Source organism: Cervus canadensis, chromosome 1, assembly GCF_019320065.1.
Source record: "Cervus canadensis isolate Bull #8, Minnesota chromosome 1, ASM1932006v1, whole genome shotgun sequence".
Taxonomy (NCBI): Eukaryota; Metazoa; Chordata; class Mammalia; order Artiodactyla; family Cervidae; genus Cervus; species Cervus canadensis.
Window position 1 is genome coordinate 112468992 of NC_057386.1, and position 26771 is coordinate 112495762.

General features: G+C 38.8%; 1 protein-coding gene across 7 annotated transcripts in view; it reads left to right on the forward strand.

Moving 5' to 3' along the window:
- The window catches only part of TTC28 (tetratricopeptide repeat domain 28), a 570331-nt gene that overhangs the window by 301111 nt on the left and 242449 nt on the right, over nt 1–26771 (forward strand). For all 7 annotated transcript variants that reach the window (XM_043437597.1, XM_043437608.1, XM_043437613.1 and 4 more), the window contains 2 exons: nt 1607–1879; nt 2788–2918. In XM_043437597.1, the coding sequence (XP_043293532.1) occupies nt 1607–1879; nt 2788–2918 (404 nt within the window). The remainder of the gene's footprint in view (nt 1–1606; nt 1880–2787; nt 2919–26771) is intronic.

Genomic DNA, 26771 nt, shown 5'->3' on the forward strand with positions numbered 1-26771 from the left:
ACCTTTTAATAGTTTTTTTTTTTTTTTAACATAGGCACAGTGGTACAACTAATGTGAAACAGTTTTTCAGGGAAGCTAACAACAAAAGTGTTGTAAGTGCTGCCTCACTGTAGGGTTATAGTCATTAGCTCTGCTATTGTCTTTGGAAAAAGGAGAAGAGGAAGAAGGAGCTTAAAGGTCATCCACTTTGAAACCTAGCTTCAGATGGAAAGAATCTCCTTGTGGCTTCCTGACCCCTAATCTATGTCCTTTTCACCACATGAAAATAAAACAAGCTAAACATTAATTTTGTCTTTCATCTTACCTTAGTAAACTCAGACGATTTCTTTATGGTTTCATTTGTCACCACAACAGAAATTGATAGTACTTTTTAGTGTGGTCATGCTAGTCTCAGGAACAGCAGGGTACACTGGGTTGCCAGTGAGGATGATGGCTATTTGTTGAGAGAGCTGCTTTTATATCTTCTAGGAGAAAAGGTGGACAGAGTTTATTAATCAGTCATTCAGATTCAGGTTTAACAAACATTTCATTCATTGAATGCCAGATGTGTTAGGAGCTTTCACCTATATAGAAATGGTTTATAATAAAGTATTAAACAGTCCTACAGTGGTCTTCAGATTTAGCTGGGAAAATGTTTTAAAAATTAACACACGTGAAACATCTCTAAAAGAGTTAAGGGCCAAACTGCAATACTAACTATGAAAATATATCATAAGTTTAGATACAAAGATTAATGTGGGCTGGAGGACCTGGGGATAGTACAGGCATACCTCATATTACTGCATTTCACTTTATTGTGCTTCACAGATATTGTTTCTTTCTTTCTTTTTTTTAAAAAATAAATGGAAGGTCTGCGTCAACCTTGCATCGAGTGAGTCTGTTGGTGCCATTTTTCCAGCAGCATTTGCTCACTTCATGTCTCTGTGTCACACTTTGACAATTCTAGCAATATTTCAAACTTTTTCATTATTATTGTATTTGTTCTGGTGGTCTGTGATCTGTTACTTTTGATGTTGCTATTGTATCACTGAAGGCTCAAGATGATGGTTAGCATTTTTTAGCAATAAAGTATTTTTAATTAATGGGATTTTTTTAGACACAATGCCATTGCGCACCTAATAGACACAGTATAGAGTAGACGTAACGTTGATATGTGTGGGAGCCAAACATTGCATGCGGTTTGTTTTATTGCGACACTTGCTCTGATGCAGTGGTCTGCAGACAGCCCACAGCCTCTCTGAGGTCTGCTTGGATACGGTAGCAGTGGGACTTGAGTGATGCACCTGTGATACTTTGAGAGGGCAGCAGGTCAGAGAAGAGAGAACTATTCAGGGAAAGTGATGGGTCCTAATCAAAGAAAGACCAGAAGAGAGGAAGAGTGTGGCATACGCCTGTGAGATTGAAGTAAGGAAATTGCTGGACTGACCTTGGTGTTGTCCTGTCATGTGAATGAGTGGACAGTGAGGATGGTGCTGGATGAAAAGCTGGAAGTTTGTACCTGAAATGGACCATAGAAAGTTTGAGAGACCATTGTTTCTAGAGCATGTTAGAAAGGATTGTTTTGTGTATTCTCCTACATTCTCTGTTTTCTTTTGTTTTTCTTCAGACTCCCTCGAGCCCACTTATCAGCAACTTCAGAAAATGAAACTGGACAAGAGCCCCTTTGTGGTTGTCTCTGTGGTTGGGCAGGAACTCCTGACAGCTGGCCATCACGGGGCCTCTGTGGTTGTCTTAGAAGCCGCTCTGAAGATTGGCACCTGCAGCCTCAAACTGAGAGGTTCCGTTTTCTCTGCACTGAGCAGTGCTTACTGGTCTCTCGGAAACACAGAGAAGAGCACGGGATACATGCAGCAGGACTTGGATGTAGCCAAGACCTTAGGTAGAGTTATGTTTTTCTCCTTTATTTTAGTGCAGAAAGGAAATGAAGAAAATGGATTAACCTGACGTGAATGGGATTGAAATGTGCAGTGAAAACATGTTCAGTGAAAAGTGATTCTGCCTCTGGAACATTCTGTGTTTTAGAGTACTCATGTCTTTAGGGCTTTTCATTTAACAAGGTATCAAGGTTCCAAAAGGCCAAAAGATATGGATGAACATACTCATTGCCTTTTCAGAGATATGGGCTCACGGATTTAATATCTCAAATGGTGGTATTTGTGGGATCTTTTACTTAAATTTACATTTTTGCCTACAAGAATGCACCATTATTTTGTTGGAGTAGACAGAAGCAGAGCAGTGGTTTAGAGAGTGGACTGAGGAGCCAGACTGCTAAGTTTAGAATTTTGACTCTGCTACTTACTGACTGTGTGACTTTTGGCAAGTTGCCCAACATCTCTGTGCTGTTGTTTCCTCATTTAAAAAAAACAAAAAAGATGGTTTATGATAATCATCACATTGATTATTTAAGGACTTGGAAGATTGCAGTAAGAGAAGAGATGTGGTGAGTCTACCATTGGCATACTTGTAAAGAAGCAACATATTATAATAGGTTTGGAGTCAAGTGACTGAACCAACCAACAAGATGATGGTTGTTCAGAACCAAAGCAATGACCTCTCATTTCCAGGAAACTTATGTCCCTGTTATATGTTATAACATCAATAACAGTTGTCCAGAGGTTTAACTTCTAGGACCATAACTTCCCACATGGAGTCTTTTAGAGGAAGAAAAAAAGGCAAATGGAATTTTAAGTAGTAAACCTGTGGCTATCAAATTAAGATGGCCTTTATATATTATAAATAATGCTGTAACTTAGAGGAATATTCTCTTTTTTTTTAAACCCAATTCAGGTGACCAGACAGGAGAATGCCGAGCTCATGGGAACCTGGGCTCTGCATTCTTCTCCAAAGGAAATTACCGGGAGGCTCTCACTAACCACAGGCATCAGTTGGTGCTTGCCATGAAACTCAAGGATCGAGAGGTAGGAAGTTTTACCTACAGGCCGAAACCAGTTTGCTTGAAACATAGGATATTTTTCTTTTTTTGATGCTCAAAATGTTTTAATTATCTTAATATATTACTTTCAGAAGGTGATAATCATTGCGTCTAGCTTTCATCAACAAAGAGGTGTTGGACATCTGCCACATACAGGGCTTGGGAATATAGAAATAAGTGAGACTTGGCCTCTGACCTCAGGATCTAATAGCTTGTCACATGCAGTGTTCTCACGCTCTTCACATGTGCTGTGGATATGTGTAAACCTAGCCAAAAGCTGTATCAGTATGATATGCCCATTAAATTAAGGGTGCACACATGACGCTTTGTCAGAGATGGACTATTACTGCTGTGAATCCTTCACACTGTTTCTTTGGTGGGTTTTTAACTCTGGTGGTAGAGACATATTTAGTCTCCTCAGGAGAGCTGAATTGTAATGACAGAGAAATATCCCCTTAGTCTTTTCTAGATAAATGAAATGTAAAATTCTTAGAGACTTGATGTCTAGTAGATGCTCACGATGGTCCCTGCAGAGTGGAAAGAGTGTGGGGTTTGGCGGGAGACAGACCCAGACTTGAATGCCTGCTCCAGTTCATCCTGGCTTGGGAATTTTGGGGAAGTTATTGTTTAACTTCTCTTTGTCTCTTATTTCTGATTCAGAAAATGATGATTCCATTCATTCTGTACACAGTTGTGATAGGATTATAAATAATATATGTGAAGTACCTAACATGGTACCTGGAATTCCATAAATGGTAATAGTAATATAATATTATAAATGAGAAAGAGAAGGTTAATAGCTGAGGCAACAATAAATTTATGAATTAATCCATATGGTGGGAAATAAGTTTAGTTACATTTGTATCTTAGAATTTTACTGTAGGACATTATGGAGATTAATTATATTATTTAAATGACCCAGGATCGTCATTTCTCTAGAACACAGTCAGGTATTAGAAAGGAATGGTAAAGAAAAAAACCTTTACTTCAGTGGCATGCTGGAATAGCCCCTTGAGAATGCTGGACTTCTATGAAGTCTCTCTCATCCATGAGTGTCAGATAAAAGCCTTGGAAAGCTACCAAGGACCGTGATGTTTTGGCAGTTTTATTCTCAAGAGAGTTGCCTACACACTTTTCTCTTTGCCTATTTACTCTTAGTTTACAAGCAATCCTTATAAGCCAGATGATCTGATTTCTTCATGTTAAAAGGATGAAAAACAGGGCTCAGGTTTCTAGAGACAAATATACTGATAGCATAAGAAGTTAAGGCAGGTTTAAAAACTAAAATAGCATAGGTATCTAGATAGGGCCATTTAGTGTAGGGACAGATAGCTGCAAGTATGTCAAGAGCTGGGTTTATACCCTGTTTTCCTAACCTTTGAGATATATATATTAGCCCAATTATTGGATAGATTAGAAAGACTTTTAATTAGGGGCAGAGGGTTGTGATAGGTATTAAAAAAGGAAAGCATCCTAATTCACTGCCAAGATTCTGTCCTTCTAGAGGAGGCAGAAAGTGATATAGACTTGAGGAAGCTCTGTGAAACAGGCAGAACTCAAGCTGGCCCCTGAGAGAGATGTAGAAATTGGCATATGAGGTCTAAAACAGATATTTTCAACCATTTTATTATATATATTGTGTATATAGTCACAGATTCTTGGTTTTTAAAATATGTGATATATATTCAGTTCAGTTCAGTCACTCAGTCGTGTCTGACTCTTTGTGACCCCATGAATCGCAGCATGCCAGGCCTCCCTGTCCATCACCAGCTCCCGGAGCTTACTCAAACCCATGTCCATCGAGTCGGTGATGCCATCCAACCATCTCATCCTCTGTCATCCCCTTCTCCTGCCCCCAATCCCTCCCAGCATCAGGGTCTTTTCCAATGAGTCAACTCTTCGCATGAGGTGGTACCAGAGTTTCAGCTTCAGCATCAGTCCTTCCAATGAACACCCATATATATTAGTTGTATCTAATTACATAAATATTATACATGAAAATATTTTCCACTTAATTTTAAACATTTCTTCATTTTATTAAATGGTCTTTCATTTTATTAAATGAAGGTCTTTTATCATCATGTATTTAATCTATTTCCCTACTGTTATACAGGCTTCCTAGGTGGTATTAGTGGTAAAGAAACCACCTGCCAGTGCAGGAGACATAAAAGACACGGGTTCAAGCCCTGGGTCGGGAAGATTCCCTGGAGGGCATGGCAACCCACTCCTGTATTCTCCCATGGACAGAGGAGGCTGGTGGGCTACAGTACAGTCCATTGGATTACAAAGAGTCAGACATGACTGAAGTGACCTGGCACACACGCACTGTTATACATTTAGTTTGTTTCAAATTTTTTGGTATTGTAAAATCCAGAAAAACATGTTTGTAGATCAATCTTTGAATGTATCTTTCATTATTTCCTTTGGTTAAATGGGCTTACTTAGAACGTTAAGACTTCTGATACGTATTGCTAAATTGCTCTCAGAAGGGCTGTATCTGTTTCAGTTCTACAAACAGTGGATAAAAGCTAACAGTAGGCATTATTGTTAAAACTAAAAGGTCAGCTTGGCGTTTAAAAGTGGTATGTTATTATTTTGATTTACATTTCTCTGCTGTCTATTGGGTTGACTATTTAAAAAATTTCTTTTATAAAGATCTTTAATTTTCAAACTATTTTCTATTGCAATATTGGTTATTTTATATTGGTGTGATTTTGGACATTGCTGTATCATTCTACTGAGCTGTTGGGCTATTTGTGTTCTAATGTATAGTTTTATTTACTGTTGCTCTATATTTTTCATCTACTACAAATCCCATATCATCATCATTATTCTTAATGTCTAGGATATTCTCGTCTCTCCCTCTCCCACCAAATGAACTTTAAAATCATTTTGTCAAATTTTGGAGATTCTCCTATTGTGGTATTTACTAAAACTGTATTAAATTTACATGTTAGTTATGTATAAATTGATGTAGTTTTAATAGTTGATCTTCTATTTAAGAGCGTGGTCTATTCTTTCATTTACTCTTTTATACCCCTCACGGATCTACACTTTTGGGGAGTGTAGATATTTAATATATACTGTTGGAAATGGGATATTGTTTCATTGTGTCTTTTCTAAAAATTAGTTACTAATGGCATATAGAAAAGGTGTTTACTTTGCAGATTTTATAATTGACCATCTCATCATAGCTCATGGTTTTTTTGTTGATTTTTTTGTTGATTTCCTTAGATTTTCTTGTAATGCAGACTTTTTGCAAATAGTGATAGTTTTGTGCATTTCTATCCTTATGTTGTACCCCTATTTTTTTTTCTTTTAGTTATTGCACTGGTTAGAACTTTGAGAACTCTTCCCCCCAAAGCAGTCATACCCTTTGAGTATAAAAAGTTTGGAGGATGTACTTTTTAGTGATTATCCTCCTTTTACATTGTGTCTGTGACCTCAAATTGTATCCTGGTTTTCCTTTTGCATTATTTTGATATTGAAATAAAATACAGGAAAAAGCTGCCTTTTAAAGCAGAGATTAACCACTTAAATACTATGACTGGTGAGAAAACCAAGCTGCATCTTTCTGCCTCTTACATCTTTGCTATAATAGATTTTAAGATTTTACCAAGTAACAAGAAGCAGCCTGAAACCACTGTCCGCTTACCTTAAAGAGCAGCATGTTTTTCTTTTGTACGACTCTTTTCAGATATTCAATAGGAGAGGGCAGGCACCTTCATTCTAACTAGCCTTCTATCTGTGTCAGCAGTTGCAAAATTAATTTCAGATGGCCACAGAGACCTTCCTGTGAGTTAATATTAATTGTCAGAAGAGTGTTAGAGATGTTATTCTCTATTCAGGAAGTCTGATATACACACATGCTGGTGACTTGGAAGTTTTTGTTTCATTTTTTATCAGTCTGATTTCTCTCCTGGGCTTCATATTTCTTTATCCAAGTACATCCTGGACACCCGTCTTCAGTTTAGTATGCCTGAGTTAGCCCTCGACCAGTGCTGACTTCTGCTGCCACCATTTGTCCTCTTGCCCAAGCCACCTCACTCGTGTGTTTGATTTGTTACTGGGTTCTCTTCTTTCTATAAAAGAAATCTCTTTTCTGGTGCCTTCCTTCTGCCAGATCATCTTGTCTGGACTGTTGCAGTAGCCTCCTCTCAGAACTTTCTGTACTTTTTAACAGGTGCTCTCCTCCAAGCAAAGAAGAGAGGGTGTTTACTACCTGAATCTGTGATTGTAGCCTGAAGCTACTGCCATAAGAATTTAACTTTTTTCAAGTATGGTGTAGTGGCTGAGAGTGTGAACTTAGTTATTAGGCAAACTTGGGATTGAATGTTGGCTTGGCCACTTACTACTGTGTCCCTGAAACTTACATAACTCTTCTAGGTGTGATGACATGTGAGTTGTTTCTAATGTTTGGCTGTTATGGAAAAGCTACTGTGAATACATATCTTTAGGTAAACATCAGCACTTAACATCTGTTAAATGTTGGTCATGCATATGTTCAGATTTATTAAGAGTTTTACCAGTTTTCCAAAGTAGTTGTACCAAGTTTTATCATCAGCAGTATAAGAGATTGCTGTGTTAGTCACTCAGTTGTGTCCAACTCTGTGTGACTCCATAGACTGTAGCCTGCCAGGCTCCTCTGTCCATGGAATTTTCCATGCAAGTATACTGGAGTGGGTTGCCATTTCCTTACTGAGCCATAGTAAGGATTCAAAAAAGCATTATTATGGGCATTATCATTGTCATGATCATTTAAATGATTCATATGAATGTTGCATATCCTGTATAAGATCAGTTTTTATTGTAGTGTAAAATTGTTTTCCCCCAGATAGTCAAGTAAACTGGACACTCTTAGAAAAAGTACTGTTAGGAGCTCTGCACACCTCTTGTCACACTGGACTATCTAAATACTCTAATTTGTTTTAATACTCTAAATCTGTTTTAACTCTGCCCTGATACTAGTTTCTTCTTTTTCTCAACCATATTTGACGGAGCTCCTTGAGTTACCCTTCTAAAATTCATTTCAGATCATGTAATTTTCCTGCTTAGAAGCCTTTGACAGCGTTTTGCTGCCTTGAAGATAAAGTCCACATTTCTCCGTGATCTTGTTCTGTGACTTTTCTCCAGCTGCCCTGTGCGTCAGACACCTTATAGTCTGTTCATACATGTCTGTTTGCTGCACTTTGCTAAAGTGCCTTATGCTTCATCCTCTGCGTCTTTACTTACTATGGCCCCTCTGCATAGAAGGTCTTTTCCTTGACTCCTCAGCAATGTTTTCTGTCGTCCAGGTTTGTTTGAATTGTCTCTGCTCACTAAAGCTCTTTCTCAGTTTCTGTTTTTTTCTATCCAATATTATACAAATATTGGTGAAGGCCAGTTTACCAATCTTTTTTTTTTTTTAATGGTTACTGCCTTTTGTGTCCTGTTTAAGAAAATGCTTGTGTATCCCAAGGTCGTGAAGATATTCTTCTGTGAGGCTGTATTGTTTTACCTTCACATTTTGCTCTGCTGCCACCTGGAGTTTACTTTTGTGTCTGGGTTGGCACAGGTATCAAACTTTAGTCCCCCATGTGAATACCCAGTTGACCCAGCACCATGTATTCACAGGATTGCGCTGTCTGCCACTTTTGTCACAGACAAGGTGATGTGTGCTATTGATCTGTTTGTCTATCTTTATGACGGTAGCATATTACTTAATTACTGTAGTTTGTTATTGACTCTAGAAATTCTTATAGCTTTGTTCTTCCAAATTGTTTTGGCTTTACATTCATATACATGTCGGGTGGCTCAAGGGTAAAGAATCTGCCTGCAAGTGTAGGAGACACAGGAGATACAGGTTCAATCCCTGGGTCAGGAAGATCCCCTGGAGGAGGAAATGGCAACCCACTCCAGTATTTTTGCCTGGAAAATTTCATGGACAGAGTAGCCTGGTGGGCTACAGTCCATGGGGTCTCAGAGTCCAACAAGACTGAGTGACTCAGCATACAGCACATAAATATATAAAACATATATATGTCTTAGAATTAGCTTGTATTTCCCCCTCCCTTCACTCAGACATCCTGCTGAAATTTTGATTGGGGTAGCACTGAATCTATAAATATATTTGAATTTCATAGTCCATGAACATGGTATGCTTCTTCATTTATTAGGTCTTGTAAAATCTCTTCCAGCAATGTTTTATAGTTTTCAATATAGAACTATTGTGTATCTTTGTTTAGTTTTATCCTTAGGTTTTGTGTGTGTGTGTACATGTATGCATGCACACACCTGGGTGTGTTATTGTAAATGATATTGTTACATTTTATTTTTCCCTGGTCCCCCCTCTCCTAGCTGGATGTTCACTAACCCTTGGAGTAGGCATGTTTGTTCAGCCATCCACATTCCCATACTGCTTGGCTTTTTGCTATTGTGTTTTTACCATTACATGAGTAATATATGAGTTAGTTATTGATGTAAAAGATTAAAACACAATCCATTCCAGAAGTGATCACTGTTACCAGTTTGAAGTGTATCATTTAGACATATGCCATCTGCTTTAGTAGCCATTGATACATGTGGCTGTTGAGCATTTAAAATGTGTGTGCTTTTAATTGAGATGTGCCATAAATGCCAAATACACACTGGACTTTGAAGACTTAGAATGAAAAAAGAATGTTGAGTATTTCATTAATACGTTTGCATATTGATGGCAATATAGTGATAATATTTTAGATACATTGAGTTAACTAAAATGTTATTAAAGTTAATTTTATTTTTCTTTTATCTTTTTCTGTGGTTGCTAGAAAGTTTAAATTATTATGTTTGTATTATACACCATGGCTCTAGCTATTTTCTATTATGGCTTTGTTTTTCTGGATGGGAATATGATACTGTTTTCCAAATGATTTTTTCACTTAATAGTCTTGAAACTCTTTTCATGTTAGCACATACAGATCAACCATGTTCTTTTGAACTTCTTTGTAGTATATGTATTATGAATGTGCCATTCATCTGCTGGTGGAGTGTTCAGAGGGGTTTGTTTTTCCTTTTGCAAACATGGCTGCAGGAGAAAAGACCTTTTACAAGTCTTTTTATATACATTTAGGACGAGAGTAGTGTGTGACAGGTGAGATTGCTGGATCAAGAAGCATTAGACATACTTTAAGTTAAAAGGGTTTCCCCGGTGAGCACCACAGGGGATATTTTAAACCCTTTAGCATGTCACATTAATTTTTAGATTTTTTTCAAATTGTTTGGCAGACTGTAGCCCTTAGTGGTTCCTCAGTTATGGTTCAATTCAGTTCAGTCGCTCCATTGTGTCCAACTCTTTGCTACCCTGTGAATTGCAGCACACCAGGCCCCCCTGTCCATCACCAACTCCCGGAGTTTACCCAAACTCATGTCCATCAAGCCATCCAGCCATCTCATCCCCTGTCGTCCCCTTCTCCTCCTGCCCCTTATTCCTCCCAGCATCAAGATCTTTTCCAATGAGTCAACTCTTCGCATGAGGTGGCCAAAGTATTGGAGTTTCAGCTTCAGCATCAGTCCTTTCAATGAACACCCAGGACTGATCTCCTTTAGGATGGACTGGTTGGATCTCCTTGCAGTCCAAGGGATTCTCAAGAGTCTTCTCCAACACCACAGTTCAAAAGCATCAATTTTTTGGCGCTCAGCTTTTTTCACAGTCCAACTCTCACATTCATCCATGACCAGTGGAAAAACGATAGCTTTGGCTAGATGGACCTTTGTTGGCAAAGTAATATCTCTGCTTTTTAATATGCTATCTAGGTTGGTCATCAGTTATGGTGCTTATTGATTATTTGTTTGTAATATGGTCTTCTGACATTATTAACTGGCAGCTTTGGGGGGGAAAGGAGGATAACTTACTTACATTGATTATCTCATTTATTAATTAATTCCTTCAAAGCGTGCTTACCAAGTGATTACTGGGTGCCTGGCTCCATAATGCCTTTGGGTGTAAAGCTGAATCTGCTGTTGCTCCTGCCCCCAAGGAGTGCAAGTCTGGCAGGTGTCCTGCAGGGCCCCAGCTGCGTGCTGGTGAACGCCTGCCGCCTGGAGGAAGGGCACTGAGGGTGTGCAGTGGGCACAGTGTGCCCTCGCCTTGGCTCTTGTAAACGCTGGTCTTTGTTCACTCACGTCTGGAGAGGAAACGCTAGGAAGCCCAGGAGATTACTGGCCTTAGGAATATTGATACCTAATATTGATACCTTTACTCATTTTTTTCCTTTGCTGTCAGTAACTAAAATCTAAAATACACATTTAATGAGGATACTTTTTATATTTTCATAATGCCTCCCACATTAAAGATCTTTTAAAATGAAATTTCACTGTGATTTTGAAGATTAAAGGTAAATTGTAATCCTTATCAGTTTATGACACCTGTGGTTTCACAGGAACAGTTAGTGTCTCCCCAAAGAGACTACTTGACTTTGTGAGAAGATTGAGCCTTCTGGATTTCTTTCAGGATGTAACTACAGGAAATTAATTAGATGATTTTTTATGACATCATCCTGAACAGCACTTTCTCTGAAAACAATGCTGTTTTTCTTGGACATTTTTGCAGACATTTTCTACACTGTGTATATTAGTATATTAGTAGCCCTAGTGTGAGATCCATGCAAAGGTTTGTGGGGGTGGGGGGGTAGGAAGCATGTGTTTGAGAGAGAGACAAAGAAGGAATGCAGAGAGGTAATAATTTTACTTTCAGTAGTACAGGAGAGTGGGTTAAAAGGTGAAAAGCATTCCATTTTAGCAGAGAGCCGTATCCTCAAAGGGAATATTAAGTTCAGGAGGCAAATGCTTGGCAACCTTGCCAGTGGTGTGTGTATCTTACAGGCTTTTGAGAAACAAATAAGAGTGTTAAGCTGTAACTCAGCAAATCACTGAAGACTGTAGGACTTGGAAAGTGGACATTTGGTGGAGAATGGAGATAAGACATCGATTTCTTTTTTTTATTTTTTTAAATTTTTTTTTAATTAGTTGGAGGCCAATCACTTCACATTTCAGTGGGTTTAGTCATACATTGATATGAATCAGCCATGGATTTACACGTATTCCCCATCCCGATCCCCCCTCCCACCTCCCTCTCCACCCGATTCCCCCGGGTCCTCCCAGTGCACCAGGCCCGAGCACTTGTCTCATGCATCCCACCTGGGCTGGTGATCTGTTTCACCATAGATAGTATACATGCTGTTCTTTTAAAATATCCCACCCTCACCTTCTCCCACAGAGTTCAAAAGTCTGTTCTGTACTTCTGTGTCTCTTTTTCTGTTTTGCATATAGGGTTATCGTTACCACCTTTCTAAATTCCATATATATGTGTTAGTATGCTGTAATGTTCTTTATCTTTCTGGCTTACTTCACTCTGTATAAGGGGCTCCAGTTTCATCCATCTCATTAGGACTGATTCAAATGAATTCTTTTTAACGGCTGAGTAATATTCCATGGTGTATATGTACCACAGCTTCCTTATCCATTCATCTGCTGATGGGCATCTAGGTTGCTTCCATGTCCTGGCTATTATAAACAGTGCTGCGATGAACATTGGGGTGCACGTGTCTCTTTCAGATCTGGTTTCCTCAGTGTGTATGCCCAGAAGTGGGATTGCTGGGTCATATGGCAGTTCTATTCCAGTTTTTTAAGGAATCTCCACACTGTTCTCCATAGTGGCTGTACTAGTTTGCATTCCCACCAACAGTGTAAGAGGGTTCCCTTTTCTCCACACCCTCTCCAGCATTTATTGCTTGTAGACTTTTGGATAGCAGCCATCCTGACTGGCGTGTAATGGTACCTCATTGTGGTTTTGATTTGCATTTCTCTGATAATGAGTGATGTTGAGCATCTTTTCATGTGTTTGTTAGCCATCTGTATGTCTTCTTTGGAGAAATGTCTGTTTAGTTCTTTGGCCCATTTTTTGATTGGGTCATTTATTTTTCTGGAATTGAGCTGCAGGAGTTGCTTGTATATTTTTGAGATTAATCCTTTGTCTGTTTCTTCATTTGCTATTATTTTCTCCCAATCTGAGGGCTGTCTTTTCACCTTACTTATAGTTTCCTTTGTAGTGCAAAAGCTTTTAAGTTTCATTAGGTCCCATTTGTTTAGTTTTGCTTTTATTTCCAATATTCTGGGAGGTGGGTCATAGAGGATCTTGCTGTGATTTATGTCGGAGAGTGTTTTGCCTATGTTCTCCTCTAGGAGTTTTATAGTTTCTGGTCTTACATTTAGATCTTTAATCCATTTTGAGTTTATTTTTGTGTATGGTGTTAGAAAGTGTTCTAGTTTCATTCTTTTACAAGTGGTTGACCAATTTTCCCAGCACCACTTGTTAAAGAGGTAAGACATCGATTTCTTGATTGTGCTCTTTGTATTTTGTGTAAATTGGCTAAGTCAGACCTTTTGGGCCTGTAATGAGTTATTAAAAGCTCTTTTTCTCCTCCTGACAAAATAGTTATTACATCAAAAGAAATGGGCACACCCAGTGAATATGTGTGTATGTATATGTAACATATGATGTGTTTGCAAATCTTTGTGCCCTTACCTGTTCCATTTTTTCTGCCTATATTTTTTTCAAGTTTGATTTATCATCATTCATCCATTATATTTTTGGTTGTCCTCTTCCAGCTATAGCATTTTGCATTCTTTTTCTCTTCAGGGTAGCAGGAACTTCAGACTAGAATTGGGAGATCTTACTCTGAGTCCTGGTTTTGCCACCAGCAGCTATGTATCATGGGCAGACCTCTTCTGGAAACTCTTGGTTGCTGGTTCACCGTCTGTAAACAGAAAGACCAGATCAGATGATTTTTAGAGTCATATTGCCCAAGTAGCCATTAGCCATGAATGGTTATTTTAAATTAAGCAGAATTAAATAAAGTAGAAGGATCTTTGGTCTGAGTGGAAGGAAGGGTGGTGGTGTCGTCTCTGTGTCAGTGAAGTTGGGCGTGCTCACCCGACTGCGTGGCCAGTGGCCTCTTCTTGCAGCGCTGTCTATGGGGAGCCACCTCTTGCTGTGTCGCACAAGGTGATAGAATAGGGCAGGGGCTGAGATATAGGCCCTGTGAAAAAAGTGCTTCATATCGCTTACTAAAAATCACCAGATCGAGCCCTCTCTTTTTTCTTAAGTAAGAGGAAGCCTATAGAAATGAAGTGACTTGGCCTAAGATCAACGGTAAATTGCTTAAAGCTGTTATATTTAGGAATAGTTTTTTTTTTTTTTTTTGGTCATTATGTGGCAGTTTACTTCTAAGATCCTAATTTTGTCAAGTATCTTCTGTATAATTATAAAATTTGTCGAATGTTAACTGAGTCCTAGTTATTTGAAATCATGATTATCAATGATAAGTAATTATTATATGTATATGTGACTAATGTTTACTATTTCCAAATACATTTCTGATTGCCTTATATAGTATTTCCTTGTCACAAAACCCCAGAGCATGTTTTTAGGTTTCCAGAATGGATTTTTGTATTGTTTGATATAGTTCAGTAACTTTGCAGAGAGACAGGCTCCCTGGGCTATACCAAAAGCCTTTTGCTTGGTTATGCATATACTTCCCATGAGAGCTGAGAGAGAGAAGCATAAAGAGTCAAAGGACTCAGACAGGTAGACTGTGACACAGCGGAGACTGCAGTGCATGTGAGGGCTGAGAGGCGTGTGCGTGGTGTGGCTCCTGAAGGCTCTGACAGTGTGTGACGCTGAGGCGCTGTCTGTCCAGGGTGGTGGTGGTGAGCGCTCTGACAGGATGGCTGCCAGAGTAACGTGCACTTCCTTGGTTTTTGCCTTTGGATTTCTGTGTTCTAGGGACCATGGAAACTTCAGGGAGTGAAGCCAGTTACTGATCCTGTTTCTCTTTTATAGATGAGAAAATGAACACTTAAAGAGTATGAGTGATTTTTCTTTAGGCCACATAGACAATTAAGTGTTAGAATCATAGCCCTGGAAGACAACATGAAATGTGTTCTGCTAGAGCACATTCATTCATTCATCCTTGCTGAAATGAATTTTTATCCTGTGTGTCCAGTTTTTAAAAAGGTAATTTCCAAAATAAAAACAACAACAAAAACCATAATTTCCTGCAGTCCATTTTAATTTTGTAAGGACATCACTGAGATTTGTTTAATTTTATGTTATTGTGGGTTAGAACAATTGAAATCTGATGAAAATAGATTGCAAATACAATACCCTTCCCCTCCACTAGTACAGATGATCCAAATTAGGAATCCTTTCTTATCTTCAACTTTAGTTCACTATTGGGAGAAAAAAACATCAGTTCTCAAAGCAGTAATCAGAATCTTTTATTCCCCCTGAATAAAAGCACTTTTCTCTAATTATCATAAAACACATATGAATCTCAGAGTTCTCCTTTTCTACAGAGAAATCACATCCCAAAGAAATCACCATTGAATTACTTGCTGCTTTTATTCCTTAATCTACATTCTCCTGCAGACTCACTAGCCAGGTGTCCGCCGGTTTCTGGAGGTATATTATAGCATGTCTTTGGTTCTTTCCTGAAGGATAAGAGGTTGAGAGTCCTAAGAATCTAATTTTTTTTTTTAAATCATTTTAGTTTCCTGTAGCACTTCACTGATTAATCAGTTAATTCAACTGACTATTTAGAATTTGTGGTAATTAGTTAAGCCTCAAATTTACTTTAACTGTATCTTTTAGGAGGTTTTACTAGACAAACCTGGAGAAGGAAATGGCAACCCACTTCATTACTCTTGCCTGGATAATCCCATGGATGGAGGAGCCTGGCGAGCTACAGTCCATGGGATTGCAATGAGTTGGACACAACTGAGAGACTTCACTTTCACTAGACACACCATGGGTAATAATGATTACAGGATGAATAAATCCTTAAGACAATAAGCATTCCCAAATTCTCCAGAAATGTTCAGCATAGAAGGAATTGACTATGCTGATCAAAATTATGAGCAGAAGGTGGTTAAGATCGAATGTCTGTTCAATTGGGTTCTCACTCTGACATTTACCTGGTTATATGACGTTGAGTACATTACTTACATTTCTTTAAGCCTCAGTCTCCCAATGCCTAAAATAGGGATAATACACAATAAAATGTTTAGCACAGTTTTTAGCATATAGCGTGTGGTCAGGTGGTAAGCTGCAGGAGTTGCCACTGCCATCCTCCTCCTCCTCCTCCTCTAGCCACAGAAGCTGTTAGAGAAGCTCTGGTAGCTGTGTGTACTTGGTGGCATCCTCGCTTTGCCTGTTTACCCAGTCAAACCTTATCACCAGTTCAGATCCCTCTCTTTCCTGAATCCAAATCAGCGAGGTACTCATTTTTCCTTTGATACTTCATAATTTGATCCCAGTGGCTTAGGCTAACCAAGGTTTGCGTGTTGATACATTTGAAGTGTTCCTGTAATAAAAGCACCCCCTATTTTGTTGATTTCTTAGCCTTCAATGAAACCATCCTCCAAAACCTGTTACTTTCTGAGTATCAGATTCTTTGCTTTGCTGCAGTCCAGTGCTGCTTCAGCTAGGGGATCTGAAGCACATGGCCAGTCTTTCCAGACCAAACTTTCTGGCTCCCACCTTATACCCCATCTACTTAATGTTTTCACCATCTCAGTATCATAAGAGAGTAGAGTGGTAGACAGTCTAAGCTTCCTGTTTCCCCACAGTAGATTAAAAAGCCTGTCACTTTTTGCTCTGGTGCAGAGTACCTTTGTGCGTGCTGTGCTCCGTCGCTTCAGCCCTGTCTGACTCTTGGTGACCCCATGGACTGTAGCCTGCTAGGCCCCTCTGTCCGTGGGATTCTCCAGGCAAGAATACTGGATTGGGTTGCCATTTCCTCCTCAAGGGGATCTTTCTGACCCAGGGACTGAAACTGCGTCTCTTATGTCTCCTGCATTGGCGGGTTCTTTAAACACTAGGCCACTTGGGACATACCTTTACTGTCTCTAAAAAGCAGCTGGAGTGCTTTCTTTCATAAAGGAGAAGAAGAAAAGGGCATTTTCATATAAGAACAATTATAAGGTTAGATATGAATATTTGTAGCAGTGACTCTTTCCCAAAGCTTAGCAGAGTCTGATAAGGGTTTCCTTTACTAAATTATTGGAATGGAAGAATATTCAGTACCTGTAAAGCCTGTACTGGGTTTCTGGTTTCTAACATTGTTCAGTTTTAAAGCCACTTTTACTTCATTTGAGGTCTTGTAAGAAAATGATTAGGAAAAAAGAACTGCCAAATTAGTAAGATTGTTTTATTAACAGTCTGTATCACAAACCATGTACTGATTTTATTGCTTTAGGCAAACTTACGGTGGTGGCGGGAATTTATTAATACTTTAAGGGCCCTTTCTTTGTTCCAAGTGAAATATGCATGAGGTGGGAAAGGCCTTTGCCAAAGCTTTTACACCAGATTGATGGATTCTCTGTAAGTTCGTCTAGAAATGTAGAATTTCTTATACTAATACGTAATGTATCCTAAATAGGATACATGTATCATAAATGTATCCTACCCTGTTTTACAGTTCTTGTTCTCCTAGTGATTGATAAGTGTCATGTATCACAAATGGATCCCCTACTGTGAAGTTTAAGATACTATATTTTCTTGAACCATCTTATCAAGTTACTCATTTCCTAATGCTCCTTACTAGCCTCTTCTGCAATCCATTCTCTTTCTCTCATTACTCTTAATAAACAATTCTTTCCCTCTTTAAATTCTTTTTGTTTTGCTTATGTTTAAAATTGGTTCCTCATTGAAGCAGATGTGTTTTTTTGTGATCAAGTTCCTAGCCTGGCCGTGAATACCTCAGTTACCTTATAAGATATCAGTTCAGTTCAGTCACTCAGTCGTGTCCAACTCTTTGCAAGCCAATGAACCACAGCATGCCAGGCCTCCCTGTCCATCACCAACTCCTGGAGTCTACCCAAACCCATGTCTATTGAGTCGGTGATGCCATCCAACCATCTCATCCTCTGTCGTCCCCTTCTCCTCCTGCCCTCAATCTTTCCCAGCATCAGGGGCTTTTCAAATGAGTCAGCTCTCCCCATGATGTGGCCAAAGTATTGGAGTTTCAGCTTCAACATCGGTCCTTCCAATGAACACCCAGGACTGATCTCCTTTAGGATGGACTGGTTGGATCTCCTTGCAGTCCAAGGGACTCTCTGTAAACTGAAGCTTCTATTTTTAAGACTGTGTCATTCTTGAGAGTCTTTGAACCCAAAAAATGGGGTAATTTGAAGATAAATTAAGCAGTGAGTAAAAAGGAGGACCCTGGAGGAAGAAATGGCAACCCATTCCAGTATCCTTGCCTGGAAAATTCCATGGACAGAGGAGCCTGGTGGACTGCAGTCAATGGAGTTGCAAAGAGTTGGACACAAGTGAGCACACACGCAAAAAAAAAAAAAAAAGGAAAAAAGTTGTGTATGAAATCATTGTGAAATGAATTTGTAGTTTAAAGACTGCTGTTATCCATTCATGTGTTACTTAACTAAACTTTTATTGAAATATAGCATGCACACAGAAAAGTACACAAATCATTTTTTTTTTTTTTATTTTTTTAATTTTTTTATTAGTTGGAGGCTAATTGCTTTACAACATTTCAGTGGGTTTTGTCATACACTGACATGAATCAGCCATAGATCCAACAAATCATTTTTAAAATGAATTTTCACAAAGTAAACATATCTGACCTCTACCCAAATGAGAAACTAGAATGTTATCAACAACCCAGCCTCATCTCCTTCCAGTATTAACCACCTCCAAAGGATAACCACTATCCTGACTTATAATAGTGTAGGTTAGTTTTTCTTGTTTTTGAACTTTATAAAATGGATTCACAAAATATATTCTTTGTGCTTGACTTCTTTTGCTGAATATGGTATTTCTTAGATTCATTATTGTTGATACCTATAGCAGTAATATTATATATTCTCATCTCTATATAGTATTCTATTATGTGAATATATGCACTGTTCATCTTGTTTATTTCCATCCTTTCTATTGAAAAGTCTATCTCAGTGTTACTGTTGATCCTTTGAAGATGTCTTTTTTCCTCCCTCTTCTTGCTTTTTCTTTTTGTCTTTAACTTTTAGCACTTTTACTATGAAATTGCCTAGATGTGATTTGCTTTGTATTTATCCTGTATGAAGTTTCCAGGGCTGCTTAAATTTGCGGCTTGATGCTTTCATCAGTGTTGGAACAGTCTCAGCTATCATCCCTTCAAATATTTCTTCCACCCCATTTTTTTCTGTCTTCCTGCTAGGAGTTCAATTGCATGTAACTTACACCTTTTCATAATGTTCCATTTGTCTCTTATTCTTTATACTGTATTTTCCGTCTTTGGGAAATTTTTATCTCTGTGTGTTTCAGCCTAGATATTTTTTTTACTATGCTCTATTCATGGTCACAAATATTTTCTCTTTAGCTCTGACTGGCTATTAGGCCTACATATTACATTTGTAATTTCAGTTATTTTTTTTAATGCCTTTAAGTATTTTTTTAAATCCATTTCTTCCTAGTTCTTGACAAATGAACTCTTTAGCTACAAACTAGTCTGTCATGACTGAAAGTAGTTTATTATGTGCTTTTTACTAGTCAATTTTAGATTCCCGATGTTTGTTTATTTAGAATCACAACTTTTGGATCAAACAAAAATGTTAAAGAGTAACTTGTCCTCATTTTATAGCTGAAATAGTGAGGGCCCTGAGACAGAGAGACCTATCCAAGGACACACAGCCCATTAATATCTGTTCTTATATCAGGGACTCCCAACTTATAGTCCATTGAATTTTACACTGCATCACTGGTAGGTAATACAGTATTTGTGTCTTCTACTCACTTACTGAGGTCATAAACCATGTCTAGCAAGCATTCTATAAAATCAACTCAACCTCGGCCTGGTTGAGTGATGATTGTGCTTCATATTGTGAGAGAAGAGCTTACATTTTGAAGTTGTGATAATATTGTCAAATTGCAGGCACATCCATGAAGCCTTGTCTGGGCTACTCAAACCACCCACATTTAAGACTCTAAAATTCTTTTACCCCTTTTGTTAGACTCTACATGTAAAATGAATTTTTTTTCCAATCTAGAGTGGATAATTCATAAAGAACATTACCAGATCATGCCCGTCTATCATGCTATAGGGGAGTATTTATTAACTATAATAGCTCAGAGGTTATGCCAGAGAAGAATAAGGTACATATGACTGTGGAATCACATACAATCAATGGGTGGTAAACTAAAGAATATTGTTTTGGACTTTTGCAGTTTGCTTTTAGCATGTTTGAATAATCTTAATCTTATTTATCAGTCAAGTTGATAGCTACTCTTACAGAGGATAAACTTACTTGTAAGTTCAGAGGATACACTGTAGAATGGATGGATCTGACTGGCTAGAGTTTGACCTAGTTTATGGGTCCCACAGTGGAGCTGTTGACAGTGGCTTTATAATAGCAAAGCTTGATCACCTGCTCTACAAGAATGATAAGGTAGCATCTGGGTTGCATATCTGTTTGCCTTTTAGTTTTTATGTTAGGAAATGAAACACAGGTGATGGAAATAGGTAAATAGAAAAGGACATTAATGGGAAATAATTTCTGCTTAGTGTTTGACCTCTGTACACACGAAAGCTACTTTATAGAATCTTTTGTTTTTAATGACTAAAGTGTAATCTGTACTTGATGACAGTCTGAGACAGAATTCTAGTGTCACTTTGAGCTTTCACCTTCTCCGTTGTTGTTGTTGAGTCTCCCAGTCGTATCTGACTCTTTGAAAGCCCATGGACTGCAGCACGCCAGGCCTCTCTGTCCCTTACCATCTCTTGGCGTTTGCCCAAGTTCATGTTCATTGCCCCTGTGATGCCTTCCAGCCATCTCATCCTTTGACACCCTCTTCTCCTGCCCTTGGTCTTTCCCAGCATCAGGGACTTTACTAGTGAGTTGTCTGTTTGCATCAGGTGACCAAAATACTGGAGCTTCAGCGACAGTGTCAGTCCTTCCAGTGAATATTCAGGGTTGATTTCCTTTAGGATTGACTGGTTTGATTCTCTTGCTGTCCAAGGGACTTTTCAGGAGTCTTCTCTCTAGCACTGCAGTTCAAAGGCATAAATTCTTTGGTCCAGCTCTCACAACCCTGCATGACCACTGGGAAGACCATAGCCTTGACTGTACGAGCCTTTGTTGGCAGAGTAATGTCTTTGCTTTTCAACACACTGTCTAGGTTTGTCATAGCTTTCCTGCCAAGAAGCAATTGTCTTCTGATTTCCTGACTGCAGTCATCATCCATAGTGACTTTAGAGCCCAAGAAGAGGAAATCTGTCACTGCTTACACCTTTTCCCCTTCTATTTGCCATGCAGTAATGGGGCTGGATGCCATGAGCTTAGTTTTTTTAATATTTAGTCTTAAGCTGGCTCTTTCACTCTCTCCTTCACCCTCATCAAGAGGCTCTTTAGTTCCTCTTCACTTTCTGCCATTAGAATATTATCATTCGCATATCTGAGGTTGTTGATGTTTTTCCTGCCTGTCTTGATTCCAGTTTGTAACTCATCCAGCCTGGCATTTCTCATCATGTACTCAGTGTATAGGTTAAACAAACAGGGTGACAACAGACAGCCTTGTCGTACTCCTTTCTCGATCTTGAACCAATCAGTTGTTCCATACAAAGTTCTAACTATTGCTTCTTGACCCACATACAGGTTTCTCAGGAGACAGGTAAGATGGTCTGGTATTCCCATCTCTCTAAGAGGTTTCCACAATTTGTCATGATCTATATGATCTATGCTTTAGTGTAGTCAATGAAACAGAGTTAGATGTTTTTCTGAAGTTCTCTTGCTTTTTCTATAATCCAGTGAATGTTGGCAATTTGACCTCTAGTTCCTCTTTCTTTTCTAAACCCAGCTTGGACATCTGGAAGTTCTTGGTTCGCATAATGCTGAAGCCTGACATGAAAGATTTTAAACGTGACCGCGTTAGAATGGGAGATGAGTGCAATTGTCCGATGATTACCACATTCTTTGGTATTACCCTTCTTGGGAATTGGGATGAGGATTGACCTTTTTCAGTTTGTGGCCACTGCTGGGTCTTCCAGATTTGCTGACTTAATGAATGCAAAACCTTGATGGTATCCTCCTTTAGAAATTTGAATAGTTCTGCTGAAATTTCATTGCATCCACTAGTTTTATTAACAGTAGTGCTTCTTAAGGCCCACTTGACTTTGCACTCCAGAATGTCTGGCTCTGGGTGACTCACCACACCATCGTAGTAATCTGGTTCATTAAGATCTTTTTTAATACAGTTCTTCCATGTATTCTTCCCATCTCTTCTTGATCTCGTCATCATCTACTAGGTCTCTACTATTTTTATGCTTTATTGTGCCCATCTTTGGGTGGAATGCTTGCTTGATGTTTCCAATTTTCTTGAAGAGATCTCTAATATTTCCCCTTTTGTTGTTTCCTTCCATTGTGGAACACTGTTCATTGAAGAAGTCCTTCTAATCTCTTCTAGATATTCTTTGAAACTCTGCATTTAATTGGATGTACCTTTTCCTCTCTCCCTTGCTTTTCACTTCTCTTCATTCTTCCACTGTTTGTAAAGCCTCCTCAGATAGCCACTTTGCCTTCTTGCTTTTCTTTTTCTTTGGAATGGTTTTGTTCATCACCTCCTGTACAATATTAGGGATCTCTGTCCAAGGAATCCTAGTGTCACTTTGGGCTTTCACTTTCTCCATACAAAGTATATTTGTCAGGCAGTGTCTGCTCCCGAGATTAATACTGTTTAATAGTATTGCTAGAACCATACTTCTATGCGCCTACAACTTTTATTATCTCTCTCTATTTTGTTTTGAAGTAAATGTAACCCTGGGTTGTCTCTGGGACAAATTAGAAGTAGATTTGGACTAGTCTGCAACCCCTCTGACTCACAGCTCACTGTTCTTGTCATTGATTGGTCCCTACTCTTCCACGTGTGTTTTTTTCTAGCTTAAAGTCAGGGTGCTTTGGTATTTATCAATGTACAACTTGGGCTGTATCTTGAACTTTTTCCCCCTATTTTTGATTATAGAAATTGATTGGGATGGTGCAGTTTGGGCCTAGGGCATTTAATTATCACTTTCCTATGTGAGAGCTCTGTTTATCTCAGTTATTAAAAGTATGTTTCTAAGAAAAACACATGATTTTCCTTCTACCATTTCATAAATGTCTTTCTTTTTCCCAATAAGCCATCCTTGAAATCCATTCTACTTCTTCAAATTTTTTTTCTAATTAGCATAAATTCAGAGCCAGTCTTTCTGAACGCTTGCATCCCGAAGTTACATGTAGACAGACAAGAAGTAAATTTGGTATTTCTTCATGCAAGTTCTTGCGTACATCTTTTGTTGTTTTATTGGGTTACAGAAATCACTACTAGTACATTATGCAAAATGTCAAAAGCTCATTTCCAAAGACAGTGTTGTCAAATGTAGCTAAATAGGTCTGGCCAGAATGAGCAACGTGCAAAAATAACTTTAAAGAGCAAAACTGGGGAGAGTGTTGAGAGACCACAAGGACTTGAAAGCAGAATTTAAAAGGAAAATTCAGAGAGCGAAGCAATGTGTTTCTTGTTGGGCAGAGTTCCTGTGAGGGACCCTGTATTCAAATATTCTTTGACATTGCGTTTGCGTCTTTAGCTTCCAAAGGCCACTGATACCACAGAGGCCCAACAGTGTGTAATGGTTCCTTCATCTCCTGAGCCACTGGCTGCCTCCTGTTACAGCCCCATGTTTAAAAATAGCAGGGAAATAAGGGAAAATCATAAACTAGCTATAATAAAATTAGTGCTTGCGTGAAAGACTATTGCCAGAGAACAGCTTTTAGAAGGTCCCGTGCTGCCAGAAGGCCGCTGGGTGTTGGCAGTATTCAAGCATTCACTGGCCAGTATTTTGAGACCTGAATTAGGCGTTTTATTAAAGATAGAATGTCTTTTCTTCATGATCATAAATGTTAAACTTTTTTTTTTAAGTAATAGAAAATGGATCAGAAAAAAATAGATTGTCATAATAAATGTGTTACTCTTTCTCTTCAAAATAGAGATGAAATTAAATAACTCTGAAGGAGAAATATTACTGCTTTTCTCAAAAAAACTGATTAAGTGAAGAAGAGTATCTAAGAGATAACATCTGAGAAACTAGATGGTCTAGATAAGGAACACTACCACCAGCAACAGAAAGCTAATTTTTCACTAATTTGTAAGGGAGAAAAAAGTAATCCGTGAAGGGGAATTAGACATGAAAGGTATGGTGAGGATCATTGCATTTCCCATTAAATGCATATTTGTAGAAGATCTGGAATTCTCATTACAACTTGAAAGGAAAACTGATTCTCTCTTAGAATCAGGTATTTTCAAACTAGTATGTCACAGAGCCTGCTCTGGTTCAGTGGTTCTTGCTACTAAATATGCATTACCGTGGCAATTGGCTTTCGTTCCCACATATATCATTAACATAGATGAGTCTTGAAGTCAGTCTGCCTTCAAAGATGCATTTCAGTGACCTGGATGAAAAGATTTTCCCAGCCTCATGAATCAGTGTTTTAAAAGGACTTGTATTGGCATATGCCTCCGCCTCCCTGACCCACTCTGCTGTTGAACTTGTAGAACTCTTTTCCTGCACCCACTGCAGGCAGTAACCTTGATCAGGTTTTTCTGCAATATTCTTGTTTCCAGCAGCCTTGGAAAGAACAAGCTGGAGGAGCTCAGTACTAATATTATTATGGGGCCATTTAAGTGAGAATCTTGGTTAGATCTAAAAACTCGCTTCTGCACCCAAAGCTTTCATCTTAAGTAAACTCTGCACTAGGGCCTCAGGGACCAGACCATTAATCTAGTTCATGACTCCATTTGCTTTTAATCTCTTGAGTGTACCAGAGTATGCATCTCCAGTGTAAATGACCAAAAAAGAATCTGTTAGCTCGTTCTTGATGGCACAGTCGGCTTCAACATGCCCTTTAGGTTTAAATACGATATCTGATATTAAACTTTGAAAATGTCAGTAAAAGGATTTCACTGCAGCTGTCCAGCTCTGGTCTCAAAGGACTTGATCTCTGTCCTACACTGTTACTTAGAAATTTGGGAAATGAATCATTCTGAAAAGATTCTGAAAACAGTGACTGAAATCTGAGCAAAGACATTTGAATTTAGGAAAACTCTAATTCATGTTATTGGCTTTATTATGTTTAGAGAATTCTCACTTTTTAAAATTTATTTTTAATTGGAGGATAATTGCTTTACAATGTGTTCGTTTCTGCCGCACAGCAATGTGAATTAGCCGTGAGCATACACATATCCCCTCTGTCTTGAACTTCACTCCCACCCCTACTTATCCTGCCCCTACCTAATCCCGCCCCTCTAGGTCATCACAGAGCACAGAGCAGAGCTCTCTGTGTTATATAGCAACTTCTTACTAGCGATCTGCTTTACACGTGGTCACATATCTGTTTCAGCGCTCCTCTCTCAGTTTGTCCCACCATCTTTCTCTTAATTGTGTCCTCAGGTCTGTTTTCTACATCTGTGTGTTTATTCCTGCCCTGCAAATAGGTTCATTGGTACCATTTTTCTAGATTCCATATATGTGCATTAATATATTTTATTTGTTTCTAGAGAATGTCCTTTTCTGATTAGGTTCTGCAGGTTTAATTCCTGTTAGCTGATTGGGCAATAGGATTAATAGTACTAGGTTAATTACTATGATGATCTTCCTCTGAAGAACTCAAAATATCTTGTCTTATTAGCTCATTCATTATTATCACTCTCAGACTTTTATGTTTTCTTCTTGTTCTGCTTTATTTTTCTTGATTACAGAAGGAATTGGACTTAGGTAAAGGATCACAAGAAAGCAATGACTTGGACCCTTCTCCCACTGAATTTTAGAAACATATCTTTTGGCTTGCCTTATTCCTGTTTGCTAAGTGTCATTTGCCCTGGCACCTGGCTGTTTCCGTGTCCCGTGTGGCTATTAAAAGCAGTCGATTTCCCAGCTTTTAGAGCTTCTTCTAGATTGATATGCAAAGATTAGACTCTCGAATACTGGAGAAGACTTTCCAGGAAATAGAAATAGAAATCCAGCTGGTTTTTCTTCTCACTGGAAACTAATATTTCTGTATAGTTAGGAAACAGGGTTCTATCAGAGAATAGAATGAGAAATCACAGAAATTGGAAATAGGAAAGATACTGTAGGCATTTAGCCCAGGGTTTAGTACAGTATCCTGCTACTCCCCTGCATGCACCTAGGAAGTCAGCTATTGTACAAGGTAATTTTTTCAAATGGATATGACCTAGGCAGCTCAGTTTCCTTGATGCCTTCTGATTTTGAGCTTAAAACTAGTATAATAGGAAAGGCCCCACGCTTGATGCATCTCTTTATTAAAATCTGTTTAGAAACACCCAAAGAAAAGTGATTACCCAAACCCTTATTCAAACACACACAACGCAGTCATAGTTGAGATGCTGTCATGTAGTCATTCTGGTGGAGTCTGGGCTTTATAGTGAGTAAACAATTTTCACATGCTTAATATCAGCATTCTGTTGCTACAGTAATGCCTTATGACAAACCAGCCACAAAACCTCAGTGGTTTAAAACAATGCACATTTATTTTTGCTTACATATCTCTGATCAGAGCTGGGCTCAGCAGGGCTAACTTGTGGGTCTGCCATCAGCTGAAGTCAGCTGGACACTGGCGAGGCAGCTCCTTCCCTGACCTTGCCTTGCCTCCCTCACATGTCTGAGACATCCCTTGGGACAGCCGTGCAGAGCAGGCTCTGTTCCGTGCATCTTGTTCTCCAGCGGGTCACCCTGGGCATGCTCTTATGATGAAAGCCGAGCAGCAGGTTCTTGCC